General features: G+C 43.8%; 1 protein-coding gene across 1 annotated transcript in view; it reads left to right on the plus strand.

Moving 5' to 3' along the window:
- The window catches only part of LOC308096599 (cadherin-4-like), a gene marked incomplete at its 5' end in the record, with an annotated part of 152,173 nt that overhangs the window by 63,710 nt on the left and 66,358 nt on the right, over positions 1 to 22,105 (plus strand). The window contains one exon of the mRNA XM_080444014.1: positions 5,432 to 5,629. Within this exon, the coding sequence (XP_080300140.1) occupies positions 5,432 to 5,629 (198 nt within the window). The remainder of the gene's footprint in view (positions 1 to 5,431; positions 5,630 to 22,105) is intronic.

Raw genomic sequence — 22,105 nt, forward strand, 5'->3', positions numbered from 1 at the left:
CAGAGAGGGTGTTTGGCTTTGATCAGAATTCCAGCACCATGGTTGGAGAAAAGCCCAGACCCCAACCCCCTCAGGCAGTGGTGGGCTCAGGTCACTCTCCCTCTCTCTCTCTCGCTCTCTCTTCTCGCTCTCTCCATGTCCCTGTCTCTCTCTCTTTCTCTCGCTCTGTTTCTGTCTGTTTGTCTCTCTGTCTCTCTCTCTCTGCCCTCAGGGAACTCACTAGTACCTGTTAGTATGTGCAGATGAAAGGATGTGGAACATGACTTATTTAGACAAGGAGAGATTCGGAGGGGGGGGTCGTCACATCTGCTTCTGACAGCCCTGTTCCTCATCCCCCTCACTCCACCTGTACGCAACTCTCTCTCTCCACCTGGGTCCCCCAATCCCACCACCTGTAGTTAGATGTGGGGCAGTCGGCCCGCCTCCAGACAAGCCCACGAAGCCCCCCTGTAGAAAACAAAAAAAAAACAGAATACATTTGTCCAAACTCAGCGCAACATCTGTCTCATCTCGCACCATCTGACAGAACCCGTTTGGATCCGTGCGTTCTGTGGCCACGCCAGCGCGCGCATGGCCGCCCGCGCGTTGTGCTCGGCTTAACGTTCCAGCGAGGGGTTGCTTCTCCTGAGCGCGGACCATATGGATTGCGTCGTGTTCACGTTTGAGTGAACCCGTCACCGTCACAGAGCTACATGGCACACAAAGCGTGGCAACATGTTTGTTTGGTTGGCTGGTCAGCAGTGGGCACGGGGCTGGCACAGCTTGTGTGTGTGTGTGTGTGTGTGTGTTTGTGTTTGTGCGTGTGTGTGTGTGTGCGTGCGTGTGCGTGTGTGGTGGCATTGGTGAGTTTCTGGATGTAAACAAGCCACTCCACCCCATGGAAAGAACCATGATGTTCTTGTTCATATCTTCGGATGATAGCTCCCCTACGGACAGGTAGAGGTACTGCTGTGTTTCCCTTAACTCAGTCCGAGGAGGCGATGCTGTCTCACTCTACAGTATAACACTGAGAACCCACACGACCCACAGGTTAGCATGGTTTATTATGCTAACATCTTCTAGTCTGCATACCTTTTATGCTTTATAACCCCCACGTCACAAGATAAGAGTTTCCAGTTGACGGAACATAGACTGTCTAAATATTGTCTCTCCCTGTCATTAGGTTTCGGTGAACCAGTCTCCATGAGGTATAAACTCAATGATGTGGCTGGTCCCGTTCACTGTTGTGTAATGCTCTGTTTCCTGTAGCTATCTGATGTCTGAGATATAGAGCTATTGAAACTGAACATGAGGCACGCACGCACGCACGCACGCACAAACTGGCACCACATGCCAGGCTTTCTCTGACACATTTCCTTTAAACATAGCCCTTGAAAACCCTTTTCAAGGCCATCAAAACAATTCAACCTTTAACAAAGTGTTTGTGTACTGGCAGGTACAACCCGTGCTCTGAGAGGGCAGCAACAAAGAGAGACAAATAAAGACAAAACTCTTTTTATTCTGCGCCTCGTGGATCAAAGCAGTCAGCGCACAGGACCTCTCGACTTCGTGTTCCAACAGACGCACTTTTCTTTTTTTCTCCTGACCCTTTTGTTTTTTGCCTTTGTTGTTGTTTTTGGCCTTGAACGTTAACTGCTGCAGAGGCACCACGAGACTATTCATTTTTTACAGAGAAGGTTATGTTGAATAGGGCTATGGTAAAATAAGATATTGGAAGTGGTATTAAAAACACTGGACTCTTTATATGTAAATATATGGTGATTCAAGCCTTCCCGCGTATTCCCCTGAATACACCAGACTAAGCTTTTCTTGTAGTTTTGCATTCACGCACGCACGCACGCATGCACACACACACACACACACACAAATGCACACACACATGCGAATGTGCACATACATATTATTGGAGAGTGCAGTGCAAACAACCTGCACTGTTTACCTGAATCAAACCGATAAGAGTTTGGCTCTCCCTTACTACCCTCTGTGTTTCAACTGTAGTATTATCTATGTGACCGACCCAATGAGTAATAACACCCATCTCACTTCATAACCAACTCCCTGCATAACTCTTTGCAGACCAGAGTGCTTCATGGGTCCAAAATGACATACCAAAACCCTAATGGACCTATAAAATTTGCTCTGAGTTACAATTTATTTATTTTCAATGACAGACCCTAATTGGACCCGTAACATTTGTTCGAGTCGGTGGGATCTAGTGAGGACCTCTAGTGCAGACCTACAAATATCTCATTTTGCAGAAACCAAAAAAGTGGAGCCAATCCGCGCCTGCACTCAGGGCCCTGTGATTGACAGATGCTGATTGGCGCTTTCTCTTTTTGGTGGCTTTGGGGCTAGACCGGTCTGCAGAAGACAAATGATAATGTGAATTCACAAGACCGGAATGGTTTACCGGGCTAATGTAGGCATACATCTGGACAACAAGTTGGGCTGGTCCCAGAACACAGCAGTGTTGATTTCATCAACTAAAACTATGACGAAAAAATGTTCGTCGACTACCTTTTTTCACTGATGAAAACTAAATAAAAACTAAGCTATGATGACTAAGACTTTTCGTCAACAAATAAAAACTAGACTAAAATGTTATGGAGGAACCAGTGGAGAAGAGATCCAGTAGAATTAAAAGTCATTTTATGCTTGGTTGCGCTCAGGTGTTGCGCTCTGAAAATAGCAGATCTACAAGCTCACAACGTGTAAAATCAGCCGTCAAAAAAATCAAGGCCCGCCAAAATGCATTATAGTCGTCTAAATCAACTGCAGATTTAGTCGACTATAACCTCATGTTATTTAGTCAACTAAAACCAGACTATAAATATATGACAAAAACTAAATGGAATTTTATTCAAAAGACTATGACTAAAACTGATTCAAAATTTGCTGTCAAAATCAACACTATTCTACAGAAAGGGGCAGAGTCGGTTCTTTTTCCTGAGGAGGCTCAGGTCCTTTGACGTGTGCAGTACAATGCTGCTCATGTTTTACCTTTTTGGTGGTGGCAAGTGTCCTCTTCTATGCTGCGGCCTGCTGGGGAGGCAGTATGACTGACAAAAGATGCTAAGCAGCTGGACAAGCTGGTGAAGAAGGCTGGCTCAGCGCTTGGCAGGAGGCCGGACTCACTGGGGACTGTTGAGGAGAGATGGACATGGAATAAGCTGCAGGCCATATCCTGTCAGTCAATCCTCTTCACAACATCCTGGCTGTCCAGAGAGGCAGCCGCAACAGACAGCTTTTTTCTGGCTGTGCTGCAGGACTGAACGCTTTCAGGAGACCTTTTGACCCCCACAACCATTAGGTTTCATAACACCTTAGCCAATGGCTTGGGCCCATTTTGGGCCCATGTCACTCCAGACTCATGCCATGTAAAACAATTACATGAAACCATGTTTGTGCATTTCTATCAAGGGATAAAACGCAACACAACTTGAGAGCTTATTTCCCTTTTGGTCCTCATGACCTGGACTGACGGTACATACAGTGCTCACCTACTGGAATCTGGCTGTACACTAATAAATGACTTAAAGCACTTATTGGCGCCTTTTTATGTACTTCATCACTTATTTTTCACAGGACCACTCACTTTTAAGTGTATTTTTTTAATGCATTTAACGTATCTTATGTATACTAATATTATTGTTACTATTATTACCTTATTTTGTTGTGACTTGTCTCTACTGTATACAGCTGTCTCTAACAGATTTCTGTATTATGCCTGTGTACTGAATTTCCCCAAATGGATGGCTGGATGGACGGACGGACAGACGGACGGACGCTGTCTATCTGTCTGTCTGAGGATTTCACTGTGTGGATTAGTGACCCAACATTTCTGTTTTCCCTTCTAGTTTCTCACTCACTACAAACAACCAATTGATTTTAAATCCTCTCTTGTGACTTTTGAAAACACTTGATTTGACATTAAGCTTATTGCTGTTCTCTCCTGCTGCCTGGCCTGAGAGAAAAAAACTAAACAACAACAGAGAGAGAGAGAGAGAGAGAGAGAGAGAGAGAGGGAGAGAGAGAGAGAGAGTTGGGAGGGCAGGTGATTTGGTGGAACCTGTTGGGGGAAGTATTTGTTGGACATAAAGCTCAGTGCTGCAGTCTCCATTCAACAAACACATCCCAGCACTTGATGAATAGTTGTTTTGGAGACAAGCTGTCAGGACCTGCCAACCGGGAGGGGAGAGCGAGAAAAACAATAACACTGTGAGAGAAGTGGAGCGATGGATCAACCGAGTGTGGTGCAGATGCAGTAGGGAGCAGGGCTATGTCTCATGTACAGCTGGAGCTATGATGGTCGCAGCTGATTTCTTGACATGTCTTTGCTGCTTTGGTAACCCTGAGATGTGTTGGTAAACTTAGTAGGAGTACTGACGCTGCATGTCAATTCAGATGTAACCTTTGGGTCATATATATTTAGATATCCAGCACACATCCTCCACAGCCCCTGGGACGCCAAGCAGATGGTGCAGATGGTTAAAGAGCAGCCTTGAGATGATGCAATATAACCTTGATGTAAATATGTCAATCTATATGTCATGTACATGAACCTGAGAGCCAACGTGTCTCCATCTCTTTACTCTGGAGTCTTGCCTTAAGGGACACACACTGTATATTACCTAGTACTATATTTTTCTCCATGACATGTGTTTGCTCCATATAACCATCAACCCCAAAGCACTATTTCATTAGTATATTCAGCGGTTCCTATTTCTGTATCTGTTATTTGTTTCCACTACATACTCACATGGGAAACTTACTTAACACAAGCTGGATTTATTATATTCTTATGATGCTATGGATGGAAGCTTTAATGAATGATTTTGACACTGGAATGAATGAATGAATGAATATATGAATGATAATGAATGAGTGATTGTGATTCATAGTTGCGCATATGAGTGGATGAAAAGAGAGGCTCCCTCTCGACTGAACATCTTTCACAGAGAAAGGATTGTGGTTGCCAATTCTCACTGCCAGAAGGCCATGTTGTGTGCAAGTGTGCATGTGTGTGTGTGCGCGCGCGCGTGTGTGTGTGTGTGGGGGGGGGGGCCAGCTCAGTCTGGTGAATGGGACTATCAATTGTAGCTCAGTCATATCCACTGTTAACAGGCTTTTTATAGCCAGCTGTGAATGGCAAGGTCTCTGTGACTTTTGATACCAACTTTTCTACATTTATGTGTTTATGTCATCGCCCCTCTCTGGGGGAGAGTTATGTGCACATCCAAAACCAGTGAGCCAGATGCTGGATAAAAACACTGTATGTACCGAGAGAAAATGTATCTTATTAAATAGATTATATAGATTATTAAATATCCATTTAATAATCCCCTCTGCCCTCAGTTTCCTATTTAAAGTGTGCAAACGAAAATTGCTAAATTAAACAATCACTTGCTTATGTCTCCTCTCTTTTTTCCAGGTCACTGAAGAAGAGGGCAAAGTTGCTGAGAGGAAAGACAAGAAAGAGACGTTCCATTCCTCTTCTCCTGTCATCCTGTTCCCGAGGCCCATCCTGAGCGGCTCCAAGGGCCTGCGCAGACAGAAGAGGGACTGGGTGATTCCACCAGTCAACGTGCCGGAAAACTCTCGAGGACCGTTCCCGCAGATGCTCGTCAGCGTAAGTGACTAAATTTGTTGGCTGCACCACTGACACATGCTTCATTTAAAGCTCTGGGTTTGTGTTGAGCAGCGTTCAGGGGTCTTGTGATGTACAGTGAAACTAAAAGAGATTGAAGTTGGTCTTTTGCGGCACTTGTTTCTGCCAAAGACGTATTCATGAATTACAACGACATTTATTGGATGTCAGGTTTCTGCACTCCGAGAGCTGTTAGCTAAGCAGCCCTTGTGAGTCTACTCTTTCCCACAGTGTAGGATCCATTGGGTTCACGCAGTATTTCTGCTCCTTTATGCATGCATTAGTTACATTATCGGACCAATTGATTTTATTTATTTATTCTTTTTATACTTTTTTACAGTGCAATTTGTCACACAATATTTACTTAGTCTGTAAAAGGCAGCGCTATGATGAGAGGAATAATGCTGCTGTTCTTTGGCCAGTGACAACAGGGCAAGAGTTCATCCCCTTCGAGGTCTTGTAAGGACACACTGGTTAAAGGCTTCATAAATCACAGATCTGTACAGCCCATGTTTTCACCATGACCATGTGAACAATGAGCTTATGGTACTTTATAGGATCGCATACCCTTCAATTACTCAAAACCACACTCATTGCTACAGTATCCACTCTCTCTCGGTCTGTGTGTGTGTGTGTGTGTGTGCGTGTGTGCGTGTGTGTGTGCGCGTGTGTGTGCGCGTGTGTGTGTGTGTGCGTGTGTGCGTGTGTGCGTGTGTGCGCGTGTGCGTGCGTGTGTGTGTGTGTGTGTGTGTGTGTGTGTGCGTGCCTGAGCCACCATAGCTGTTCTCATTTAGTATTGGAGATATATGGCAAGAAAACGTGTGACTTAACGACTACCATCACAACAAATGGCTCCTCCGCAACAACTGTTAGTTTTGTGATGCACAAAATGTAAATACAACAGGGAAGGGGGTCAGTCAGAGGTAAAGATTGTCTTGCAGAAAAAGGAAAAGGAAGAGCATGAATAAATATACACATGCGTTTGTTTTTGCAGCAAAGAGGCTCTGCATTGCTCAACATTTGGTGGATTCTGTCACAACAGAAAGCTCAGTTTGTCTCTCTCAGTTTGAGAACCTTGAGAGTCTACCTTACGGTGTGTGCTATAACTCATCAAAATAAAAACAAAAACATAATTTTTGAGAGACTGCCGGTTCATTCCATGCACCCTCCTACACCCCCATGTCTCTTTATCTGGAGGATCTATCCATCAGCCTTTCCTTTTTTCACTTTTGGGCTTTTCAGTTGTGCAAAAGAAGCACTTTTGTTTGTTTTCCTTCTCTTAGCTTTTCCAGGTGGGTTTTATCTAATCCCTGGGTCAAATGCCTGGGGAGGTGCTCCAAGTGAACTTTCATATTAAAAAAGTGTTAAGAAAAGTGTTAAAAGTCTTGTTTTGGTGCTAGAAGAGTATTACTTCTTAATCTGACATGTTTCCTAACAGCCTGGTGTGACTTGACATTCTCATCCCAGCTTGTGCAGTCGCACACCATGGCTAAAACGACCCTACAATGGACCAGACAGCCCTGTTTTGTCCATAGGCTGTACAAAACAGACAGGGTATAGAGGTAGAGACAGAGAGAGAAAGAGATCGAAAGTATTTGTAAGTCTTGGACGCCGCCAAACTCAGTTCACTTTGTGCTGTAAATAGGTCCGTTAGGACCTTGTGGAGGGCTGGGACAAAGCAGAGAGGAATTGATGCGTGTTGATGTCACTGTTGGGTTCTCAGGTTCTTTAATAGTGACTGGAGGGCAGGCTGGGCCACACAGAGATACAGAGGAGAGACGTGTACTGCTGTAAGAGGGACGCTGTTGATATTGTTGTACTGTTTTGAAGCTAGCCTCTTTTCGAACATTGCATTATGGATCAAGTTTATGGTCTGTTTCATAATTTCAGTGGAGGACGAAGCTTACTTATTTATTTGTACATTTAGACTGGACTCTTAGTCTCAAGGCCCTATCTTGGCAACACATGGCGCTAGGTGCGGAGTGCAAGCGCAAATTGTGTTGTGGTTGTGTCCACGACAATTTGATTAGTTATGTGACACATTATTTTAACGCAAACAGAGAACACAGCGCTACTAGGTGGTGTTAAGGCTCTGAATTAAGATGAATTAATAATTAATTATACATATTCCTTCAGATGTCGGAAAATCTTCCGGTTCGTAAAGGCTTCGTTTTTGAACTGCTTTCAAAAGTATGATGGAGCAATAACGTGCGCTGCGCGCTGGGAGCCCCATTTGTATCTTGTCAGTATCATATCAATCTGGGAACCCATCGGCAAAAAACATTTAAAAAAAAAGTTTTCCTCTGGCCGCGCGATCTTGCGTAGAGACTGGATGTCGGCCCGTTCACTCGCCTTCAACCCTCCTCTTCCGGTGGTGCATCTTTTGTTTTCATTCCTACTAACAACAAACTCTACACCTTTTAACGGTAGTTGCAGACAGATTCAGCTGCGGAGGTCTGAATCTGTCTTGAGAGATTAGTATCACATTAACGATGGAATTACAGAGAATGCCAGGAGCCTATGGATTCACAACATTGTTACGTGATAAGAGGAATGTGAACACATCTTATATCAGCAACAGAATAGGCAAGCTACTTATGGAAAAGATGCATCTCTTTTTCGTTTAGTTTCTCTACCTCTCCCTCCTCTCCTCACCTCTTTCTTCCTCTCATGTTTCTCTCCTACTGTGTCATTACTCATTGTTCTGTGCGGTGTGATGCCTACCCTAATGGCCTGTGAAGCCGGTCCAAGTCCTAATGGGCTGTTCTGTCATCCAGCGCGGCGCTGAGTGACACTTCTGCTGCGCCATCCCACCGTTTCTCTCCCTTCCCGGACTGAGTTTCCGTCAGTGGGACAGGCAGGGTGACAACATCTCTGCAGGTCCACAGTACTGTCACTTTGATCAGGCTAGCACAGGATGGGGCAGGTGTGATGACAGAGACCCTACCGGACGGCTCGGCAGCCCGGAGCCTGGCACGTCTCAGTGGGAAGTGTGGAGTGTTTGACTAAGGTATTGGCAGAACAACACTCACACTGCTTACCGTGGCCAACGCTGCGTAAGGACTCTGACCAGATATTATTGACTGGCAATAATCAGTGCTGAGGTAACTACTACATTGTTTTCCAGAGAATCTACTGTAGCGTTTTACCTTAAAGTTGATGCTCAACTGTTAAATTTGCTGATGTACTGTACGGACAATGTTGACGCGAACACAACATTCGGAACATGGCACTTCAATGTACCCAGAATTTGCTGCAAAGGCTTGATCCGAGCAGTTCTCGAGGCCATTGCCCCTAGTAACAGAGGGGAGAATGGCCTTATCGGTAATGATGCAGGTCGGGAATGATGCAAGTTGGGAATGCATGCCCCTCCCGTTGTCAGAGCACCCGTTGCACCCATTCTCAGAGTACCCAGGGCGGTACCCACTAACATACGACCGATTGGTTAAACACGGAGGTCGGGGATCCCTGATGTCGTCAGCAACTGCTGACGTTGTGTTGATAATATGCAAATGGAGTTCTATTGTACACGCTGCCACTGGTGAAACAGCACAAACATGAAGCAAAGCTCCACGAATCAGGGAAGCCGGGGCCCACAAACCCCAAACTCACAGAGATGTTTGAGGTCGTTAGGACAGACAGACAGACACATTCTGTAAATCTACAGACTCCCACCAGAGACTGGACATGAATAAAGACCTGGAGATACTTGTAATAATAATTTTTACACACTGCCGGGGAATTAATTTTTCAGCTTCACCCGACTGATTGCTGCCCAAGTGGTCAGGCTTGGAGTGAGTGTCTGCTCAGGGACACCTCGGCACATTGCTGGGGCTTGGAATCGAACTTGGGGCCCTTTGTTTCCCAGGCATCCTCTAACCTGTACCGTATGGTTGTGGACTATCCCTTGGAGATTAGTATAGCTTCTGTAGCTTTCCGTTGTTGTGATGTGCTACAGATTTAGTGTGCGGTATGAGGTCTGGTGTTCTACTGCTTCCACTCTGGCAGAGTGTAGTCTGTCCAAGTGCGTGGGGGAAAAAATGGGCCTCAGCAGCAGATGGGGATGAGTGGAGCAGAACTTCAACATCCTGGAGTCCAAAGACTGACGGAAGGCGGAACAGACACATGAGAGCCAGTTCCGGAGAGAAGAAAGAGAACATCAAAAAGATGGAAAGAGAGTAATTCTTCAGAATAAACAGGTGCTCTTTATCGTTTTCTTCTGCTGCCAAACAGCCATCAATAGTATGTAAGAGACATTGATTTCTCACAGATGGGCTTTTTTTTTTGTAACTTTCCATTGATCCACACACTTCTCCTCTGGCAGAGAGGCATCGATTTCTTCTGCTCGGGTAAATAAAGACTCAACATACCCCTGGCTATACCGTCACCCCCAGTACAACAGCCATCAGCAAAAAAAAAAAAAGAACAAAGGAAAAAAAAGCCAACAAACTCCCGCTGGAATGACGACTTAAGCAAGGAGTGGATATAGATATGAATAAACAATGGTTTGTCCTGAGAAATACCTCACATATTGTTGTGATGGGAATTCCACAGCACACAATAATTGTCATGAACACTGGTCAGACGGAAATGAATAGGCTACACAAATACGTCTTGGTCTGGTTTTTATTCAAGCATTGGCACCTTGGAAGAGTGTCTCAGTGTCACTCCCTACATTAGAAAGTTACATCATTTATAGCGGGGTGCCATTTATCTTTTTCTTCACAAACACCTGGTTTCACCACCATAATACTAATACACCACACTGCTGGCAGTGGTATCCCCTAGGCAGGGCAAATAGAAGTCCACTGGGTGAAGTACCTTTGAGAAGTACAAGTAGGGAAAAAGCCTTAACGCTGGACCCTGGACGTTCTATCCCACTATTAAATGAACAAAACTCTTGTCAGTCTGTCCTCATTCGATTTTGTCCTCAGTGAGTTGACCGGTCGATCTGAAATTGCACATGGCATATGCAGAGAGTGAGGAAGACAATATGGAAATGTGAGTATTGACTACAGTAGTATCACTATTGACAGAGATCTTGGAATACAAACATCCACTTGAGCCAATATCCTGATAGTGGGCTCCCAGTCAGCACGGGGGTGTTTGGACACTACCATAGGGAGCTGTAAGTTAGTGTGTGTGTCGTTATGCCCATCTTCAGAGCAGTCAGAGTCCCATCCCATGTGTCACACGCCCCTGGGAGTGGAGCCGCTGATTAATTTTGTTTTCGCTGGGCCTTACGTGCCTGTCTGGTGCCATGGGAGACTGGGGAAACGACGTGAGCCATCTTCCTTAGCAATTATGCCATGGCCCGGCTAGGCCATTGTTTGTGGCTGAGGTGGCGCCGTGGGGCCTGTGTGGTTACATTGTATTTGTTCAGTTTAAGCGGGAGGAGAGGAGACAGGTTAGGGAGAATGGGGAGGTTGAGGCTGGGGAAGGGCTGGGGAATGTGGTGAACAGAGGAACAGTCAAGACATACATCTACTGTATGTTCACCATCTGATGTTCCCCTTTATACATTTTATTTCCCATATTCTTGCTGCCTCCATCCATTCTCCACAACTTTGCCAATCTACTTTTGATAGTTTTTCTGGTCATGCTATCTCAACCCTTGTTTCAAACTTTCTACAGTAGTTTCCTGACATTAACCCTTTAAGACCTGAGGCCGCGTCTAAAAAATCTAAATCCTAAAAAAAATCGGAAAAAAATATTTAAAAAATAATTTTCACGATTTTTCAAAAATAGTAGATCTACAAGCTCGTAGCGCGGCACTCGGTGCCGCGCTATGAGCTTGTAGATCTGCTATTTTTGAATAGCCTAAAGAAATCTAAAAGTGACACAGATGCGTTCCAGGTATTAATGGGTTAAAGGGATTGTAGGCGATTCAGAGACAAACAAAGAAGAAAACTCCAGCAGTTTGTTTCCCCGACCACCAGGGGGTGACGCAGGGAGGACTTCCATAGAGTTAAGGGGACTTCTAAACGGGCCATGCCGAATATAGTTTGCTTTATTCGGATACAATTCGCGGAACTGCCCGCCCCTGCCGGTTCTCTGAATTTTTATTTTTAAATAGGCTCTTTCATGACAAATTGACCACATATATGAAGTTAAACAACTAAATTCTATCCAAACGCTATCTGAAAAGTAAATTATGTGCCTCAAAAACAAAGTTTGAGAGCGTTTTAAAACCGAAAGTAAAAAGTTCACACAGACACGGACGCGCACGGATGCGCACATGCGTGTGTTAATTTACGGCCCGAGACAAACATAAACAGTAGGGAAATACGGATTTCAGAAAGAGGACTGTGTTTCAATGCAGGAAAACACCCCAGCATCATTATATAGTGGCTGATAGAGGGGAAAAAATGCAAAATATATATATATAGATATTTTTCAAATGCTTAATGTTGCCAACAATCCCTTTAAGGCACATGGTGCTGCTGGATTATTCAAGTACTTTGAATAATTATTCTTCCACCTTGCTTCTCTTTTGATTTCCTCTTGATTGTTTTTCCCCCCTCATGTTTAATCTTCATGCCATCAAATCAAGGTCACACTTTACACCTCTTTTGTTTTCACATACTCTGACAGGTAATATTGAAGTTTTCGGCTTAACTTTATTGTTTACACCAAGTGTAAAGGAGTGGGTGAAATCATTTTGTGTAAGCTTCCTCTGACTGCAGTTACATTGTTAAATTAAGAATAAAAATAATAGAGTTAAGACAATCCCTGAAAGTTACCTGTATATATACCTTTATAGTGTATATATACAGGTACAAGAATGGTACTCAGGTATTTACTGTATATTATATAAAATATATTTACCAAATATATCAAATATACATGCACATATTTGAGGATCATTTATGTGTACAATCAGCATAAAGGGACACAGGTCAACGTACCTTTGGGTGCATAGCGCATGGAGAAACGATAAAGAACAGATTATGGTCAGAAAGTGCAGCAGATACGTACTGTATGGATGAATACTGTACAGCCGTGTTCATCAGCCGGATGGTCTGGCTGTGGAAACTGTGCCTTAGTCTGTTTGTGCAACGTTTTATACCACGGCATCACACTGCCTGAAGGTAGGAACACAGGTGTGTGGGGTGGTTAGTGTCCGTAAAGGGAAACTCACTGATTTGAAACTTAAATGCCATTGTTCTGATGTGAGAAGATAATATATATTATATACACAACAGTATAGGGTAGGAAGAAAATACCCTCTGTCGTCAGTGTAGAAATCAAATAATCTCTAACTGTATAATCGCTCAGTAAACACAGGACATTACAGTATGTTGATAGTAATTGCTCCACAACAAATAAACTGGAAGGGGAGTAGTCGTCTAAAGCCTTTATGATTTTTTTAGGAAGGGAGACTGTGTTTTAATAGATCTCTGTAATGTACTTAAATGTATAAATATAATAATATATATGCTGCATACATTAAACTTTTCCATAGCAGTTGCTTTAGTATTGATTAACTGAATATGAGCTTGTGTTACAATTAAGTTGCGTGACAAATAATGTAGAAACACATTCATTTGACTTTGTGCATCTACACAGCACAGTCCTGTGTGTGCGCATGCTTGCGTGCATGTGTGTTATGTTTTGCTACGGCACCTGTGCTCCAGTTTTTCCTGCATCTCTCTCTGGAGTGTGTTCAAAAACGCATTTTCCAAACAGAATGAGAGAGCTCCCGCCTCCCCGAGGTGTCTTGCTTTCTCCTGTGCGTACGTTTACCAGTGATTAATGACTGCTCCGCTCCGCTGACAAACACACCCACAACAACAACACAGGGACATGAGAGACACAGAGAAAGTCCAAAAGAACAACGGAACAGAGAACAACCAACTGTGCACGCCAGCAGAGTTGGAGCCTATACTGCATTTGAAGAATTCGATTGGGTCAAAGAAGGTCGTGTACAATTCAGAGAGAGAGAGAGAGAGAGAGAGAGAGAGAGAGAGAGAGAGATGAGAGAGAGAGAGAGAGAGAGAGAGAGAAGAGAGAGAGAGAGAGAGAGAGAGAGAGAGAGAGAGAGAGAGAGAGATGAGAGAGAGAGATGAGAGAGAGAGAGAGAGATAGATTGATTGATTGATTGATTGATTGATTGATTGATTGAATACTTAACAGTTTGCAATTAGTACAGTGGTACGATTTACAATGATTGTTAAAATCCCTAGGGGCTTGTTTCCACTGTGTATTCAATTAATTAAGACATTTAAAGACATACAATAATACAATAATAAACAAGACATAATCAAGACTAGTAGCAATGAATGTATTTGTACAGTAAAACATTTTTTTTGGGGGGGGGTGTCATTTCTGGTTGACCATTTACAAATTGCAAACAGGTCCTCTTTTATGGCGGTTTTGAAGGAGGTTAAGGAGTCACACTTTTTGATGTTTGTTGGAAGGGCATTTTACATTTTGGTGGCAAAGCAGTAGAACGAATTTGACCCCCTGTTTGTGCCGAATCTGGGTTGAGTGAGATCAGCGGAGCTCCCTTTGGTGTTGTGTGTGTCTTTCACGTTATTAAAGTAGTCTGACAGGTACATGGGTATCCCTGTTTCCTTGCATATCTTGAAGACCAGGCCCATTGCCAGTTGCTTTACTCTGTCCTCTACCCTGAGCCATCCCATCCTAGCATAATGAGCAGGGTTTAGGTGAGTTCTGCATGGGTGTGAGGCCAAGTAGTAACCAAATACAAAAGTTTAGAGAGGAGGCGGAAGGTAAAGATGGAGGGTTAGTGCAACTGAAGCAGGATTAGATGTGTGTCTGCATGGTAGAATTTCTTAGAGAAGTGGTTTTCATGGCCTCGTCTCCTGAATGTAATGCCTTCTGGCATCTGCCAGTGTTAGCTCTGCCAACAGCAGCACAGCATCAGTACGGTCTGCCTCTGGCCTCGCTACACCACAACATGCACGCACAGGCATGCAGATGGTCATACAGACTGAATTTCTTTCACGCAGCTACAGTACATATTTACATATATGTGTATGTGCTATGCAAGTTCATACTGCACCTGTGCATGAAACATGCATACATGCATGCTCTCACAAGCGTGCATGTATGTGTGTATACGGTACTCATAGACATCCAATGCATTTCAAGCATTTATACATGTTTGTATGCACAGTAGGCTATGTACTGTGTGAGTCCTTGGATGTGCATGCACACACACACAGACACAGTGAAATACTGTAGCTTGTGCTAGTACATAGGGAGTAAACAGAGCCTCAGTGTAGTGCGTGTGCTGCACGATTGCCTTTGTATATGCATTGTTTGGGGGTTTTGTTTGTTTGCCTTTTCTGCTTTATCCTTGAACAAAGAGAGGACTGAGCTTAGCCAAGTACGGGCCTCCATCTTGTTTTTTGAACGTAGGCCATGAGAAAAACCTCAACGAGGGAAAAACCCACTGTTGCAAGTATTTAACCCAATAAAACCGGGAAAGCATCTGTGTCGTTTTATACTTTGGCTATTCAAAAATGGCAGATATATAAGCTCATAGCATGAGCTTGTAGATCTGCTATTTTTGAAAAAGTGTGCAAATCTTTGAATATATAATATATTTTTAAAGCTAACATTTTTAACTAAAATCTTTGCTTCTGGGAGTCCCTGGAACAAAATTCAGTGTTAACGTTAGTTCATGTAGTCACGGAAGGCAGAATGTTTATATATCATATTCACACTCCCCGGACCCCCCCCCATTCGCTAACAAGTTATTCAGTCGTACTCCTTTAAATCATACGTCTCAAAACTTGTCATTCTCATTCGCTATAAGCTAACTCACTCACGCCTATTATACCCACAGTGCAACACTGGCGTTCCATTTAAGCAGCCCCAGTTCTCTGTTCATTCTACGTGCTTAGCTGTCAGTCTCGGGTGTTCAGCTGTCAGTGTCAAAACTCCTCCTCCTCCCCGGCCTCCTCCCTGGCTCTGTGTTTGTCAGGATAAGTTGTAGATGGCGTTGCTTTAGTGATGGTTGTACATTAAAGGTTATGTTGTGTTAACTGTTGTGTTATAACTGTCGAGTTATAACTGTTGTATAATAACTGTTGTGTGATGTTATTATTGTTTACGTTCTGCTCAGGGGGTTGTGATGGAATGATCTGTGACATGTTTGCACAGGAATCTGTAATATCACATGAGCAGAGTCACACCGCCAAACATTGGTTGCAATATCATTGCACATATGGTAACAGCTATATGGTAATAAATGGTTAATGGTTCATTACGGTCTGGTTATTTCTGAGCTGAAGTGTCTAAATGAAATATGTATTTGTCTGCGGCCAAATACATATATGTTTGGGGGTCCTTGACATGAAAAGGTTTTGAGCACCCATGATATATAGCAACATAAGTTTTCCAGAAAACTGTTAGGATTTAGAAGACATTATTAGAATCGGCCTCAGGTCTTAATGGGTTAAGGATCACGATCCAATCCAATCCTCGGTCACAGGGAAACCATATGGAATGCCTTATAAATGTACAGTAGACTGCAAGGATCTCATTTTAAACCATATGGAATGTCTTATAAATGGTACAGTAGATTGCAAGGATCTTATTTTCAGAGCCAAATAATTTCCGGCTGTGAAAATACGGAGTACACACACACACACACACACGCGCACACACACACCACATAAACTATGCACTTATCATGGAATGGGGTGTGAGTATCCATGTGGAGTAAGGGGCACTCATGTAAGCATTTCATTTGCTCTTTGTTTTATTCAATAACATGTCTTGGGCACTTTCAGAACCTCTTTGTTTGATTTCTTCTCCTGAAGAATTCACTATGGATATTTTCCTTCCAAACCCCAGATGAATACTTTCCTCCAGCACAAGCATACCGAGTGTGAAGGTATTTTAAATAATCTGGCTGAATACACAAGTTGATATTTATTGTTCTTCTCTGCACTTCAGATAAATAACGCAGCTTTTCAAGTGCAAGATTATTAGACTTTGCACGAACTGTATTGCATTGGCACATTCCAGCATGGGGTAACATAACATAGGGTAATTGTTCTCAGGAGTAGAGAGTGTTATTAACAGCCGCGACAGTGTGGCTAAACGGTGAAACAACTAACTTGTCGCCAGTCCTGCGTTCCATTGCACCATACACACCGATTTGGTATTATGGCTGGAGTGATCCCATCGCAAGATGGTCTCTAGTTTGAATAACATTCATTTGGAGATTTCCTTACAACCAGAACCTACATTTTAAAGCTGGCTGTATCCTGCCAGGCCTAAATGATTCAAGATTTGTTTATTGAACATACATGTTATATGTTATATCCATGTGCACAAGGGTAAAATCCTTTGATCTTGGTTCCTCAACATTGTAGGAGCAATGACAACAATAACAAAGACATAATTCAATTCAGAATAGCAACAATAGTAGGTAAAAACAGGTGTGTACATTAGTCATAGCAGTATGTGAAGTGGTTGCAGGTGCTGTGTGCATGGGTCCTACTTCTGTCCTAATAAGGAGAATGAGAGTTAGTGCTATTTAGTGAAACCTGCATTTCAGTTTGACAAAGATCCGCTTCGCTTCTGTGAATCAGGGATTCAATAGCAGGATGTGAATGTGAAGGAACATTAATTCTCACGCAAGCAGGTGTGTGTGTGTGGGGGGGGGGGGGGGGGTTACAGGAAGGACCTCTAATGATCTCATTCAATTATTGTCTTATTACAGTATATGCATTCCCTGCTTTAAGAGCTACAATTCCCTGCTGTCCTTGTGTTGTGTTGTGTTGTGTTGACACGTAATAAATACCTTATGAAGTTCATTTCCCTTCCTTTAATGGAATTAACAGGATCAGGCAGGATGTAATTACTTTTATAAAGATCCAGGAAGTGGAGCCTCTTAGAATCTCCTGCTATTGACAGGGAAGCGCATTGTCGCCCCATTTATATCATTGTCAACAGTATTTTTTCTGTGTTTGCCCCTGTGTTCCTTGAAGGTAGAACAAAATATTATTTTCCCCCTTATCAACAATTATTTTGACATGAACAATCCTAATTAAACTCCTGAAGTCCTAACTAAGTTCCATCAGACATGTTTAGCCTAGTTTCAGTTTTATTATTTCTTTTGTATTAACGTTTTCTATACAAACAGTACAATATTAACACAATGAGAAAGGCTTGGATCGTGTTCTAGTTTGTTTTTCAAAGTTTAGAGCCCAGATTAATGTGCCTATGCTTCCCTGTGAGCTTTGCACCTCCTATAGGCTCCTGCTACACACCATGGCCTAGAGATATGACTTTATTACAATTCCCCCAGTCTCCCACCTACACCCCTTCATACACACGCACACACACACACACACACACACACACACACACACACACACACACACACACACACACACACTCACTCACTCACTCACTCACTCACTCACTGACACACACACACACACACACACACACACACACACACACACACACACACACACACACACACACACACACACACACACACACACACACACACACACACGCACACACACGCACACATCCCAGCATTCTTATGACACTCCTCGGCAGGCTCCCCCTGGGTTTGGATAGGCGTTAAATTAAACTGTAAATCATCTTACCAAAAAGACACAAGAGTTACGTCTGGGTCAAGGGCAGCAGTCCCAGGCTCTTTAATAGGAGATGAGAGGGACTTTATGAGGGAGATAAATAAGAGCTTTACCAACAGCCTCTGTCTGGACCCCTGGAGGGTGGCCTGGGTGACCCTGTGGATCAGAGGATGAAGGAGAAACTAAGATATCCTCAAAGACATTAAAAAAGAATGTCAATGTACAGTGAAATTGGACGAAAGATATTCGGCAAGGGACTCTGGGAAGTGGGGACCGGTGGTGAAGAGGGAGAATTAAGTTGTTTCTTGGTGTTATATGAGATAAGGTCCTTCTAGCAGAAGGGAAGGACGCTTGACGATGTTGGCAGCCAAACATACGGATGGAGCAATTGACAGAGAGGCAGACGCGCATGCAGATTCAGCACAGGAGGAATCAGACAGGCGCGCAGACGAAAAGAGAGACAGTCAGGTATAGAGCTTGAAATCTGTGTCTGCTCCATAATGATTGCATGTCTGCCAGTGGCAGGGGCCTAACAAAAGAAAACCAGATTCATCACAAAGAAACAACATTTAGTGGAAATGGAAGGACAGAGTAATTGCTTGGGAAAAAGTCCTTGGGCATGAGATGGAATTGAATTGCAGCCCCTCTGGATGCCAGGCATCTGATGTAAAATTCCAATCTCACTTAATGTGCTTGTATTTTTTCCATTTTGCCGTCTTTGGCTCCTTCTTTCCTTGAGGTAAAAATGTGAGACAAATTGAAATTGAGGCCTGTACCGGAATAATATGATCCGACTTAGTTTGTCATTTACAATGAAAGACCTCCATCTGAATCTCTCCATGTAAATGTAATGCATACCGTCTTGGGGTTGTGGCATGTTTGCATGCACACACGCACACACACATGCACAGATACAATATGTGCACAAATAGAAACAGAGAGAAAGAAAGTGAGAGAGTGAGAGAGAGAGAGAGGTACCAAAATATGAATTGCAAGTACGCATCATTGCTGTATGTGCATAATGAAATTCCTCGTCGAGCAATGAAAAGCATCTTGAGATGAAACCACCGCAAACATAACGAGTTTAGGACCAGATAAAAAGTTGCAGGTATTTTTATACCACGTATTTTAACTTTGTAGACTCCTTCATTGGCGCTCGCTCATCCTGCTTTACACAACTCTATTTTCTCATAATTTTCAGGAGAAAAGAACATTTGCTCCTAACATTCTTGTAAAGCTTAAATGTCCCACATTGCTCATAAAAGCACAGTTTGTGCGTAGGCCTGGCAGAACAGCACACAGGGGATAGCGGTCAGCGGTGCATTTGAGGCCATGGAAAGCGCTTCATTACAGAACATTACTCCTTGAGGTTGGTTCAGCCTTCAATGTCACTGGCTGTGTGCAAAGGACTTAGTGTTAAGCCAGTGGGGCTGCTGGTGCATGTCCGGGTTGTCAATAACCTTTTTTCCCCATGACCTCCCCCCAGACTTCAAAAAAGGTTAGTGGACACTGGCCCCATGAAGCTGGCTCTGATCCAGGTTCTGCTGCGTTCTGAACCATATCCGTCAAGAAAAAGACAGGTTTACTGCCTGGGGGGCTGTAAAGCAAAGTGAACATCTGCCATCTGCACTGTATGTTGTTCTTCAAAATATTAACATGCTCACCAAATAGAAACATGCAACATACTGTATACACATGCACACATAGACAAAAGTACAGATGCACATGCACGCGCACAGATGCACGTGCACGCACGAAAACACCCACCCACACACACACACACACACACACACACACACACACACACACACACACACACCCCTCACTCTTCCTAGGTTCATTTTTCAAGATGACAGCTGGACTCAGGCTGAGGTGGAGTTTGCCAAACCAAATCCCTCGCTGGTTTAGTAGCAGCCAGAACATCCTGAGAAACATTCTGACACACATTCAGTCCTGCAGTCTGTGTGTGTGTGTGTGTGTGTGTGTGTGTGTGTGTGTGTGTGTGTGTGTGTGTGTGTGTGTGTGTGTGTGTGTGTGTGTGTGTGTGTGTGTGTGTGTGTGTGTGTGTGTGTGTGTGTGTGTGTGTGTGTGTGTGTGTGTGAGAGAGTGTGTGAGTGTGAGTGTGAGTGTGTGCGCGTGCGTGTGTGTGTATCTTTCAGCACACACAGCAGCAAGGCACGGTCCAGCCACTCTCCAGCTTGCCAGTCTTTGGCATGGGCACACTTGGCAGGAAGAGGAGCCATTTTGCCGGGCTCCCACCCAATCAATATCAAACACAAAATCCCCACCTCTCCTCTGCCCGGCCCCCCCAAACATACAGTATACGAACATATAGCCTACTTTACATCTGGGTTCATTTTCTCCGCCAGGCCGGAGGCATGGACGAGACTATGTTTTGCACCCTGTCCGTCCGTCCAGATTTTATTCCAAACATCTCGCAAATCGGTACACAGCATCTCTATAGTTATTAAACAAAACGGTTCTTTCAGATTTTTCATTTTCCATCCTGATAGGCTGATTGGCTTCCAAAGTTTGCAGGAGTGCTCCGTTTTGAACAAAATGCCTCAAATCATGAACATACAGTAGCGTGCAATTTCTGTGAAATTTTGCACGCACATTCAGAGGAAGGAATGGCACACTTTTTAAATCAGCCTCATGGTGGCGCTATAACAGGCCGATTCATGTTTTTACCTATAACTGCACCGATCTGTGTAAAACTTTGTATGCACACTCCCTAGAGGCCAAGAAAAAACCTTTGCCCTGCATTTTTCACATCTGCCTTTTATAGCGCCACCAGGAGGCCGACTTATGTAACACATTTTTGGATATTACTCCTTCAGATTTTATCAAAATTTCACACAAATGTGTACACACGATCTCTATAGTCATGTGATCAAGACGGATCTGTTAGATTTTTCATATTCCACCCTGATTGACATCTAAAGTTTGCAGGAGTGGCCCGTTTTGAACAAAACGGGCCGATTGCGGTGAAACTTTGCACGCAGATTTGCACTACATTGAGGAACAAATACCACCCTTTCAACATTGCCCTATTATAGTGCCACCAGGAGGCCGATTTTTGCAAAAGAAAAAAAAAATGTAATATTCCTAAAAAAAGAATCCAAACATCCCTCAAATCGTTACACAATATCTCTATAGTCAAGTGATCAAGACGGATCCGTCCGATTTTTCATATTCCATTCTGATTGGCGAATTCCGAACATTGCTGGCCCACAATAACCTACCTGACCTGGTGGAGACCTGTGCTCCAAGGAGCACTTTTTCTACTCAGTGCACGTGTTTAACTGAAGAGACCTCTGAGGTGCTGGTCCCACTAGGCTGAAGGGTGTGCTGTAGCCTACACTTACAGTACACTACACTATGCTCTCCAAACCGCACCTCCAGCTGTGTTCACAGAAAACCACAGGATGATGCAACAGGATGTTGGTAAGACTAGACCGATGGGGGCAACGTGAGACAGATTGAGGCGGGCAGCGTTCGATCAAGCCAAGGCCACAATGTGCGGTCAGGATAGATGATTCCGTCCCCTCTGCTCACACCACTTTGCAATAAAGATTTCTCGTGCCAGGTTAGTGTCCAATCACAGTCCTCAGCGACCCCTGGCCGCAGTCCCATTGGTCGCCTGGCTTCCTGTTTCTAGACAGCAGGGCTCACATCCCATTACAGAGTTCTGCTGAGGCAGTCAATTTAAAGCTACTTTGCTTCCCTCCCTCCTCCCTTTCTCCTCTCACTCTTTTTTTTTACACTCATGTTTTCCCTCTAGTCTGCATTTCTCCCACAGGCTGCAGAGTGCCGGATCTTGCACAAGAAGGGAGGGAACCCAGGAAGGGGGAGAGGGAGGGTG

This window comes from Gymnoscopelus braueri (genome assembly GCF_963280865.1).
Source record: "Gymnoscopelus braueri genome assembly, chromosome: 12".
In the NCBI taxonomy this organism is placed as follows: domain Eukaryota; kingdom Metazoa; phylum Chordata; class Actinopteri; order Myctophiformes; family Myctophidae; genus Gymnoscopelus; species Gymnoscopelus braueri.